The sequence below is a fragment of the Lynx rufus genome, unplaced genomic scaffold, assembly GCF_022079265.1.
Source record: "Lynx rufus isolate CCGP_SWC_20201006 ecotype Redwood Valley unplaced genomic scaffold, mLynRuf1.p SCAF_1, whole genome shotgun sequence".
NCBI lineage: Eukaryota > Metazoa > Chordata > Mammalia > Carnivora > Felidae > Lynx > Lynx rufus.
Genome location: NW_025814823.1, coordinates 158,650,549 through 158,662,628, shown reverse-complemented (window position 1 = coordinate 158,662,628; position 12,080 = coordinate 158,650,549). Strand labels below are relative to the sequence as shown.

The following is a 12,080-nucleotide window of genomic DNA, read 5'->3' as shown; positions in this document are numbered from 1 at the left end:
AGCCCATTTCTGGTTGAATTGTAATGAAAAAACTTCCCTTGATCTCACCTTGTTTGGGGCTTGGGACAGGATGTTAATTTTGTATCACAAAATACCCTTGACTGGAGACACTATGCAGAACAAAATGTATTTTGTTCTTTTTCTAAAGGAAGAAAAATTGAGAAACAAAGGTTGAGAAATTCTGTTTGAGTGTGGTACCCCAAATTCTCAAAGGGAAAGAGACTAAACCGAGAGGAGAAAGCCTTAGTAAAAAAAAAAAAAAAAGGTCTCAGAGGGATTGGTCCACTCACCAACTTGTAGCATTTGGTGAGCATGAAAGCTTGCGTTTTCCTGTCTTATTATTTCATTTACCCTAGATTGTTTAAAGAGGGTTTTTTTCCCTTTCTCTCTTTCTTTCTTCTTCCTTCCTTCCTTCCTTCCTTTCCTTTCCTTTCTTTCTTTCTTTCGACATTTCATCCAGTCTTAATATTCTAAGGGGAGCGTAGAAAATGGTCATTTGATTTGAAAAGCAGAGGAAGCGTTTTAATATGGGGAGCAGCAAATGGGCGGGGGGGGGGTCCGAGTAGCCCCCTTGGTAATGGTGGGGAAGTTCCAGGGAGGTATCTAACCCCTTCTTCCTCTGAGGCATCTCCTAGCATAACTCCTGTCCATTAAAAGCCCAGAAGTTTCAGCATTTCACACAACAAAGAATTGTTCTGGGTTCATTTTTCTTTCGGAGGCGGGCCAAGAGCTCCCAGTCCATTTGCAGAGACGAGATGATGGACACCAGTTGAGTCCAACCGGCGTCGAGCCCGTCCAGACTCCGTAGAGAAGCAAGCTCGAGGCCCTCCCGGGTCACCTACGGCCGCACCAACCCTTTTTTAATGCGCCCAACCCTGGGAGTGCCAAAGGCTAACCACTGTTGCGGGGGGGGGGGGGGTAGGTTTCAAAGACACACTCAGAGAAAATGATCTGCATTCATAAAGGGGTGCTCCTTCCCGCCCGATCTGCCTGCCCTGCGTTGCACCTCCTCTGTTTCCCTTACGTGCAGCACTCTTGCGAATTCCCGGCGGGGTTACGGCGGTCCCTCCGCACAGGTTTCCCTCGTCGCAACTCCCGCCTCAGCCTAGGGCTCTCCCGCGCCTGCCGGGAGAGCGCAGGCAGCTGCGCACCTCGCGCCCGCCTGCCTCTGCCCCGGCCCCGCTTTCACTTTCTGTTCCGGGGTAGGCGAGGCAGGCGGCAGCGGCGCCAGGGTGAGTCGGCTCGGTTGCGGACCACCAGGTACAGCGCGCCCGTCCCCAGGACACCCCTCGGGGAGCGGGCTACGGGGCTACAGAAGAGCAACCTCCGCGCGCCCGCCGGGGAGGCCCGAGGGCGCGGGGCGGAGGGCAGCGAGGCGCGTGGGAACGCGGGGCCGGGGGTTGTTGCGGGGCCCGGGCCCGAGTCCGCGGGTAGGGCGGCGGGCTCCGCGGCCTGCGGGTCCCGCTCGGGTCCTTCTGGGCCAGGAGAAGGCAGGGGGCGCAGGGCCGGTACTCCTACTCCGCGCGCTCTCGGCCCCCCTCTTCCTGGAAGGCGGGAGCCTCGTCGGTGCTCCGCCTCGCGACTGGGTTCCTGCCAAACTCCAAGTCCACCCGGCTCCCAAGTAGGGCCAAGTGGAGGGGAGGGGCGGGGTGGACGCGGGTTTGGCCGAGAGGGGTCCCCTGGGGATAGTTACCGGAGAAAAGAACGTGGCTTTGGGTTAACTGCTGGGTTGGGTGTGTTGAAGGATCAGAGTGCATAAGTGTCAAGAACAGTTTTTTCCCTGCTTGTCTTGTACTGGCTCCCAGCCACTGTCTTCCCTTCACTCTGGCTCTAGCCGAGTTGTATTCAGATAAAGCTGTCCTGTTTGAGCAAATTAAAGTTGCCTGTTTGGGTGCCTCACTCGCCAGGTGGGCTTGCACGTTAATTTCACGGAAGGAGAAGAAAAGACACTTCCTTAGCGTTTTCTGGAAGGTTCTTTGTGTAGGCCAGGTTCAGAAGGAAATGCTCAGTTTTCTGGTGAATGCCCAGAGAATTTGCTCTCAACTCAGGATGTGGTCAACAATCAAAAACAAGAACAAAAACGTTAACAAAAAAAAATGGCCAGTGTTGTTTCTTTTCCCAAAGATTTGGAATTGTACGGATACACAGCACGTTTTCAGGTGGGCCTAAACAGAAAAATTTTAATTGGTTAAAAAAAAAAAATTTCAAGTTAATTCAGCATTTTTATTGTTACCAGCAGTGACCAACTGTTATCAATGCTTGTTAATTAAATTGTTCAGGACATTTTGGAAGAAAGTCCCATTGCTTCTTGATGATAGATTTCACATTGAGTGGTGTTCAATAAAGGGAAGGGTGTAGTCACCCAGGATCAGTTGTCCCTGACTTCTTTGTGAGTGGGAAAAGTCCTGATCAGCAAAGGGAACCTAAATAAGGTTTTTCTTTTCTTTTCTTTTCTTTTCTTTTCTTTTCTTTTCTTTTCTTTTCTTTTCTTTTCTTTTCTTTTCTTTTCTTTTCTCCTTTTCCTTTTCCTTTTCCTTTTCCTTTTCCTTTTCCTTTCCTTCTTCCCTCTAAATAAGGTTTCTAAAGTAACTTCCTGGCAGTGAAGTAATGTTAGGTACTCTGTTACTGTTGCACTTTCATCTACAGCATTGGCTGTTGAAACATGCTTTATTTAGTAAGATCAGATGCCAAAGGAAGATACTTTTTAAAACTTTAAAGAAATGCAGTAAAGTACAGGAAAGTCCTTGAAAACTTTTATCTCTGGGCTCTAAACCTGTGTGTTCATCTACCTGCTTGATATTTTCCCTTGGATGTCTCAGAGACATAGCAAATTAAACATTAAAAAGCGAACCCTTCATTCCCTCTCCTCCTTTGAAAACTGTTGCGCCTCTGGTCTTCTCCATCTCAGTAAATGCCATGTATGACTAACCAGATGTTCATTATAGAAACCTGGCACCATTCTGATGTGTTCTTTATGTCACTCTCCACTTCTGGTTCACCCCAAGTGTAGATGTTGAGTACATCCATCTCTCTGTCTCTCCCCTCCCTTCTGTCACTCCTTCCCCTTTTTCTGGTGACACCAGTAGAGTACAAGCCACTAGCTTATTTTATTGAGACTACTTTCTTTTCTTTTTTTTAAAGTTTATTTATTTTGAGAGAGGGAGCACAAGCCAGAGGAGGAACAAAGAGAGAGAGAGAGAGATGAAGAGAGAGAGAGAATCCCAAGCAGGTTCTGCACTGTCAGTGCAGAGCCCCATGTGGGACTTGAACTCACAAACCTTGGGATCATGACCTGAGCTGAAATCAAGAGCTGGAACCTTAACTGACTGAGCCTCCCAGCCACCCCTGTTGAGACTACTATCTAACTGGTTCCTTGGCCTTTACTCATGCTCCTTTCTTGTTCCACGCAGCTTTTAAAAATGTGAACTGGATCCTAAGACCTTCTAGCTCAAAACCCAGTGGCTTCTTATCGTACTTAGGATAGGATCCCAAATCTTTAACATGTCTACAGTCCACATGGTGGTCTGGTCCCATGTGGCCCTTTTCAGGTTCACTAGCCTTTATAACCAGCACTCTCTACTGTCTGAGAGCCTGCAAATATGCTTGCTGTTTCCTCTCTGGAAAACTCTCCTTCTCCCTCTTTTCTTAGCTAGTTTGAATTTGTCCTTGAAATCTCAGCTAAAATATCCTCAGAGAGCCCCAATATAAATCAGTCTGCCCTGCTATTCTCTTTTTCATATGTGTGGGTTTTTCCTACATAGCCCTAATCATGGGGAAAAATTCCTCCCATCCCAGTTCCATAAGCTCTTTGAGGAAGAGGATGCGTGCTATCTTACATTGCCAGTGTCCAGCAAAATCCTTGGCATATAATAAGCCCTCAATAAATATTTGTCAAATGAACAATTGAAAATATTTTAACACAGTCTAGGGGAGCCAGGGTGGTTCAGTGGGTTAAGTGTCCGACTTCAGCTCAGGTCATGATCTTACAGTTGGTGAGTTCAAGCCCCACATTGGGTTCTGTGCTGATAGCTCAGAGCCTGGAGCCTGTTTTGGAGTCTGTTTGTCTGTCTCTCTCTCTCTCTGCCTCTCCCCTGCTTGTGCTCTCTCTCTCTCTCAAAAATAAATAAACATTAAAAAAAAAGAAGATATTTTAACTCAGTCCTTACAACAATGCTATGAACGAGGTATTATCTCAACTTACACACAAACAAAACTGGGATTAAATAACCTGTCCAAGGTCATACAGTAAGTATGTGGCAGAGGAGGAACTCAAAGTCAGGTTTTCTTTTTCTTTACTGTAAGTGTAATATATATCATTATCTTACTGTAAGTGTAATATATATTATCTGACAGTAAGCATTATATATTATTGATATAGCAATAGTTAGAGATATGTCCATCTGTATTCTCACATTTATGCTGTCTACATTACATGTTCCATTTTGGTTTCCTGGCATTACATCCCCCTTTGAGACACAGCCATGATCTCTTTGACCCCCTCCCCTCATCGACTCAACCTTGCAAAGCCTTTGATATGAGGTCTCCCTGCCAATTCCTTCAGCAGCCTGTAGACCTTGCTGTCAGCTCAGAACCAGTTGGAAATTTTAGATTTCCTCCTGGACTTTTAGAGACCACTTGGGGACTTTTGGAGTCCTCCCATGCCCAAACCTGACACCTTCAATGCACTCTCTACCATCTTGGGGTACAGGTAACATCCACAAAGCTACTGCCATCAGAAATTCAAAATGGAAGCATCACACAAATTCCCTTTATTTCTGCTCTCCCAACTTCAGAAGGAATCCATCATTTTGCCCCTGTGCTGGAATTCTGCCTGAGGAAGTAGAAGTGGGCACTCTTTACCGCTTTGGTGTTAAACTTTACTCTTCTCGGGGCGCCTGGGTGGCGCAGTCGGTTAAGCGTCCGACTTCAGCCAGGTCACGATCTCGCGGTCTGTGAGTTCGAGCCCCGCGTCGGGCTCTGGGCTGACGGCTCAGAGCCTGGAGCCTGTTTCCGATTCTGTGTCTCCCTCTCTCTCTCTGCCCCTCCCCCGTTCATGCTCTGTCTCTCTCTGTCCCAAAAATAAATGTTGAAAAAAAAAACAAACAAACTTTACTCTTCTCCTTCAAATTGCTTCACTTCTCAATGGCTGGAAGCATCCTGTAGCTGGCTCCTACATGCACACACACACACACACACACACAACAAGAAACACGTGAACAAACAAACAGAAAAACCTGTTCTTAGAATGGGCGTGAACCTTTGATTGTGTCTTCTCTTGTGCCTCTGTGAGTGATTGTCTCTGCTGTGTTGGTACCCTTTCTGTGGGGAAGGCAGATTTAGGCACCTTTAAATGTGTGTTTGGGAGGGGAGCAGGATGGACGATGAGGGCCTGGGGACAGTGCATCAGTTATTACCTTGAAGTTATATCCCTCTGTGTGGGGTTCAAGGGGTGAGACCAGGGTTTGCCAAGGATTATCTAGGAGGTTCTCAACTTGGCTCTCCAGGAGAATCTCTAGATGAAGGTTTTTAAAAATTCTGATGCCCTGACCTCATCACCATAGATTTCAGTTTAATTATTCTAGACAGGGATCCAGGCACCCGTCATTTTAAAAGCCTCCTAGGTGATGTTAATATGCAGCCGGAGTTGAGAACCGCTGATACAGAGGTAGAATCCCATGTACCACATTGTAGCATTACTACTTTTCTTATGTGATCTGTATATTCGGGAGCCAGAGGAGTTTGGGGGAATTAGGATCACTTACCTGGACTCATCTGGCACGGATCCTTTCCTGGAAAACACCCATTAGAGAGGCGTCTCTGTCTAAGAGAAATATGCTCAGTTCTCAGGCGTGCTTGCCTACTCTCTTAAAATTCACATTCCTTTTGTGTCCTATGACCTTTGAAATAAAGTACAAAATACAGTCTGCAGAATGACTCCCAGCGTGCTTTGAGCGTCATTTGGAGTCACTTCCCTCCTTGCCTTGTGAATAATCATTGTGCATGCAGTTCTCCTAGGGTTTCTTCTGTCCACATTGATTGCCCAGCCAGCCCTCCACTTTCTCCCTTTGTGCTTTAACTCCCGCCCTGGTTTCCTCTTCCTTCAGTGCCTTTAATGCCCTCCCTTCATTTTCAAATCCAACCCTTCCTTCCAAACCATGCTCCAATGCTGGTCTTGCAGGAAGGAATCCCAGAGTCACTGTGCAGCCAAAGTCACTCTCTCCCTTCTCCCCCAGCACTGTCTTTTATTATTATTCCTAAAATGCTCCACACTTCCTCTGTTGCATTTCATTGTGTATGAATGTTTCCTGCCTTTCCAGATTTTGAAGTCCTTGATTGTGGGATTTGTGTTGTGTATTATTTTATCCCACACGGTACTCAGCACATGGCCTTGTATGTAGCAGGCATTCAACATATATTTGTTAGATAATTGCAAGAGAGAATCCTGGGGATTGCTATGTTTATCACAGACTATTGATGTGAACTCTTTAAGTCATTCCTGGCTAAATTAATATTAGATTAACTTTTGGTACGACAATTTGACAAAGATGCCGGCCGCTGTTATTGAAGGTTACTGTTAGGGATACTTGCCTCCCCACAGTCCTGGCCACTCAGCATCTGTGTCTCCTTCCTATGCTTCCTCTATGTTAGTAATTCTCTACTTTGTGAGCTTGGTGGGGAGCCAGACCTGTCCCTTCCTGCAGAAGCTGTGAAATCCAGATTTTTGCTTTTTCCGCCTCCCTGACTGGCGGGCGGTGTGGATACCTGACCTCAGCTGAAAGAAGTATTGCCAAATTGCAGGGGCAGCAGAGACCTCACATTGGCAGTGGCTGCAGCAGTGGCCAGCATCTGATCCCTAGGCAGAAGGGTGGCTTCCTCCAGTGTGGGTCCAGTGTGGGTGGGAGTGGTCACCTGGCCAGTTTCTCTGATACGGTTCTGGTGTCCATCTTTGCCTGTTTTATATATTTATTTAAACATTTTTTTAAACATTGTTTCATTTTTGAGAGAGAGAGAGAGTGTGAGTGGGGAACGGCAGAGAGGAGACAGAATCTGAAGCAGGCTCCAGACTTCGAGCTGTCAGCAGAGCCTGATGCAGGGCTTAAACCCACTGACCACGAGATCATGACCTGAGATGAAGTCAGATGCTCAACCGACTGAGCCACCCAGGCGCCCCAATCTTTGCTGTTTTATGGGCTGGTTTCCCAAATGTCCTGACAACTCTGACACATTTGATGAACTACTTAGTGAGCTTGTTCTTCAACCAAGAACCCTGAATGATAGAGTTCATTTAAATTTGTAAAGCTAAATGATACTTTTTAAATAGATATTAAGATTGGTGCTAACCATAAACTTCTTTCTTCTATGAATCAGTAACATAGGGAAGGTAATTTTACTTTCGGGAAAAGACCTAAACCTTTTGAAAGTTTGTATCTGTATCTGTTAATCCTGGGTAGATACAATGTGAAATTATGCAATCTTGATAATATTTTAGTGACTCACTTTTTTTTTCCTTGGGGTGGGGGGCCTTTTATACATTTGTGCCACTAGGTAGTGTGAGCAAGAAGATGATATCTCTGTCCGTCAAATGGCCACTTGGAACCATGCTGCTTCTACTGTCCTCACTGTTGATTCTCTTAACTGTGTCAACTCCTTCCTGGTGTCAGAGCAGTGACACCTCGTCTCCAAAAGCTAGTAATGGGTCACCATTCCCTTGGGATAAAATTCGACTTCCTGAGCACATCAGCCCGGTTCATTATGATCTCATGATCCATGCAAATCTCACCACTCTGACTTTCGAGGGAACCACTCAAATAGAAATCACAGCCAGCCAGCCTACCACTACCATCATCCTGCATAGTCACCACCTGCAAATATCTAAGGCCACCCTCAGGAAGAGAGTTGGAGAGAGACTGACTGCAGAACCGTTGAGAGTCCTGGAATACCCGCTTCATGAGCAAATCGCACTTCTGGCTCCCGAGCCTCTGGTTGTTGGGCTCCTGTACACAGTTGTCATTGACTATGCTGGCACCCTTTCTGAGCATTTAAATGGATTTTATAAGAGCACCTACAGAACCAAGGAAGGGGAAGTAAGGTACTTTTTTTCTATTTTTTTAAAAACTTCAAGTGCTGCCCCCATACTAAATTTATGATTTCATATGGATTATCTCTTAAAACTCCCTTGATCATTGAATGCTTTTCCTTGTTTTGATTTTGCGTTTCATTTATACAGCTAAACATGGCCAGTAGATTCTTTTTTGTGTTTTTGGATGTCACGTTTCATTCTGTTTTAACCAGTTTTCTTTCCTTCAGCTCTGTCAAAGTACCTGTTTGTTTATTTAGTTAGATTTCTGGCATATAATAAATGTTTTTAGTTCTCTCGGTCTATGTATTAGTTTTCTACAGCTGCTGTAACAATGTATCATAAACTGAGTGCCTTAACACAACAAAAATTTATTCTCTCACAGTTCTGGAGGCCAGAAATTCAAAATCCGGGGCTACACTCTCTACATCTCTGAGAAGAATCCTTCCCTCCCTCTCTCTAGTCTGTGGTGGCCCTCCTTTGTTGGCATTTCTTGGCTTGCAGCTACATCAGTCTGGACTTGGCCTCTGCTGTCACATAGCCATTCCCCCAGCTTCCCTCTTCTTGTAAGGACACTGGTCTTATTAGGGCCCAACCTGATGGCCTCATCTTAATTTGATTACATCTGCAAAGACCCTATTTCCAAATGCAATCACATCCACAGATACTAGGGATTAAGACTTCAACATATTTTTGGAGGATGTAATTCATCCCATACAGCCTATAAGAAAAGTTTTTTTTTCTCAGTTAAAACTCTTTTTAGAGATCCTCACCTGCCTTTCTATTGTTCTGTTTTTAAGAAGGTATAATCTATTTTGGGAGATTTTATGCTGAATTTTAAAATCAAATTTTATTTGCTAGTAGATTATAGTCACTTATTCTTCTGATTCCATATTATTCTTTTGAGGTTAAAAAAAGGTCAGATGCTACCAAAAAGAATGTTTTGAAAAGTCAATTTTATCCCTATTATGGCCCCTAGTGATAACCACTACTTTTATTTTGGGGATCATCCTTCTAGACTTCTTTTTGGATATGGTTATACATAATGTAAGTGGAGCTATGTTATATTTTCTGTTGTATAAGGAATTTTATTTTAATATGTTGAGGAGATGTTTCATATGAATGACTATTCCTATACATCATTTTAATGACTTTATTAAAATGTATGTTTTGCATTGATTTAACTAATCCACCATGATGGATGTTTCCACCTTTTCAGCAATAGCAGTATCTTTGAAAATCATTTCCTTGGAATAAATGCCTATAAACAAAATTGCTAAGTTAAAGGGTCTACAGTCTTTTGATATTCCTTGCCACAATCCTCATCCCTAACCAATAATGTATCGGGGCAATCCTTTTAGAACCAAAAAGCCAACAGGTATGTCTCTTTAATTTACATTTCATTGGTTATTGAGGAAGCTGGGCAGTTTTTGATATGCTTATTGACTATTTATAGGCCCTTTCTCAGCGAATTGCCTGTTTATGACCTGCCTGCTATTCCACATGGTTGTTGCGTATACTCTTACTCATTTTTAAGTGTTCATTGTCTGTCAAGGCTGTTAACCCTTTGTCAGATAACTTGCAATTAATTTTCCCAGATTTTTACTTGTCTTTTTACTTAGTTCGTGATAACTTTTGTTGAAACATTCGTTTTAGTAGTGAAATCAATAATTGTGTGGTATCTTTAGGAATTAGAAACGAAACATACATCTATTTTGGAGTCCCTGGTGCTTTATATTATATTTTTATTTCACTTGCCATAATTTTAGAGTACTTGCATCAACACATTTTGAACCTACTGCAGCCAGAATGGCCTTTCCCTGCTTTGATGAACCTTCCTTCAAAGCAAATTTTTCCGTCAAGATCAGAAGGGAGCCAAGGCACCTGTCCATCTCCAATATGCCACTGGTGAGTCTGAACTCCTGCGTATCTACTCACAGGAAACGTCTGTTGATAGGCTGTGCCTTGCATTTCCCCAGTGACAGTTATTAACATTCAGGTCACCTGTGTTATTTGGTTTATTGCATGACTTTTCTTATTTCATTCCCAAGCTATCCTTTTGTTTCAAGTAACAATTTATTTGTAGCCAAAGAAGAAACTGTCCCTAAAACTGGGAAGATTTCAACACAAGTCTCATTCCAGGTCATTGATATTGACAGGAGGGAAACTGTGTAAGGAATCAGGGCAGGTTTAAACGAGAGTGCCCTTCCCAAAGTGCTTTTGCCTTCATTTTGTCTTATGACCTTTTGAAAGGATTTTAAAGGGAACGCTTTGTCAAATAAGGCCATATTTCTAGTATATAGTTATTTTCTATAATTTCTATATATGATAAACTAATACTAGCTATATAATTTGTAACTATATGCATAAAATTGGGCTGACAGAAAAAAAAAGTAGTCTTTTTGGAATATCATGGTATAAAAGGTAAGTAGTGATAGATAGCTCAGTTCCCTTTAAGGAAACCATTATCCTTCAATACCAAAGCAAATATGGACAGTGTTCCATCTGATTTTCAAAAGTGGTGAGAAAATGGCCATGCCAAATGAATAAAGCTACTCAGTAAGTGCCCCTAACTCTAAGCTGATTCTGGCAGCTCAGAAAAACTCATCTGCAGGGCTATCATTCTGCAACTGGTGCACATCAGCTCCTAAAGCACACGCAGGCTTTGTTCAGAGAGCTCACTGTGGATGACACTCAGGTGGAACTGACTTGGCCCAGAGTCTTCAAGGGTATACCAGCTCCTTCCTGTGCTGACCAAGGAGGCAAAATCTTAGCACACAGGGACTCTGAGAGCCACAGCCAGCATCTAGGACAGTACCTTGCAACTCTAAAAACTCTGTAGAGCCCCTCCCCCACTGAATGCCATAAAAATCCCTTCCTCAAACAAGATTCTGACAGCCCCCCTCAGAGGGCTGTGCTCTGTTCTGTGATGAGCACTCTTCTGCAAATTTCTGCCAGCTAAGAACTTCTGTCTACTCCACCCACATTTGTATATGAAAACACAGGAAACAATTGTGCTGTTTTTCTGATATAAATTTGAGATAGAGAACATGGTGGTTCCAATTAACATTCCATCCCTGGGATGGGAATGTGTTCTCTAACTACAGAATCACAGCTTTAAGAGAATAAAGCACAGAGATAAGATGGAATCAAGGGGAATACTGATGACCAAAAAAGATTGGTGGAGAAACTTGTAGGTTTTCGGGAGGTAGGCTAGGAGCTCCAGAGGCTTCACAAGGATGGTGGAGCTAAATCCATAGGTATCTAAGACCTCTAGGAGAGGAAAATCTCTAATGTAATCTTGCCTCTTGGACAGGAAAGCCCTCCCATTGGCAGAAATCTTATAGGATCAGCCTGAACTCAGGCTGCGGACCTGGAGTTTGGGGGAAGGACAATGGGGTCTCAAAGGATCATTTCAGTGGCTGGAAAAGCAAATAGAACATTGGAATATTGAATTGTTTGGGCAGTGGGCAAGATTTAATCACACTTAAAGGTTAATTAATTAACTTTAATTAATTATTAAAATTTCCTCTGCAATTTCCTAGTAAATAGCACAACTTCAGGAATGAAAATTTTGACTAGGGCAGAAGGCATTTAAAAAGAAGAGGTAATTTGGAGTTTTTTCCAGAGTAAACCTGGGTCGACTATCAGAGTCAGGACTTAAGTGAGCAAAGAGTGGCCATCACACACACATAACTGGTGGTTGGTTGGTATTAAAAAGAAGCACAAGGGCACTGAAATAGAGGTAGAAATAAGATTTCAGGAAAAATGCATGTGCTAACATGGAATTTCCCAGGCTGGTTCTCCTCTTGTTCTCATTCTCCAAGCTCACACCCCAGTGCTGTGTGTTGCCTGAGGTATTACACTTCCCTTTTTGGAAGCAGACCTCTTAGACTATACCGCCATCACCCCCACCCCACTGCAAGGCTTCTCCCTGATTGCACTTAAAGCTGATTCCAATGAAGCAAATCAGAGTTTGGAGGAAGCTTTGCCATGTCAGTCC

General features: G+C 43.7%; 1 protein-coding gene across 1 annotated transcript in view; it reads left to right on the top strand.

Annotated features, from left to right (window-relative positions):
- Window positions 1-1,181: 1,181 nt before the first annotated feature.
- The window catches only part of ERAP1 (endoplasmic reticulum aminopeptidase 1), a 47,091-nt gene continuing 36,192 nt past the window's right edge, over window positions 1,182-12,080 (top strand). The window contains exons 1-3 of the mRNA XM_047089367.1: window positions 1,182-1,260; window positions 7,546-8,089; window positions 9,847-9,985. Of these exons, the coding sequence (XP_046945323.1) occupies window positions 7,563-8,089; window positions 9,847-9,985 (666 nt within the window). The 5' untranslated portion in view covers window positions 1,182-1,260; window positions 7,546-7,562. The remainder of the gene's footprint in view (window positions 1,261-7,545; window positions 8,090-9,846; window positions 9,986-12,080) is intronic.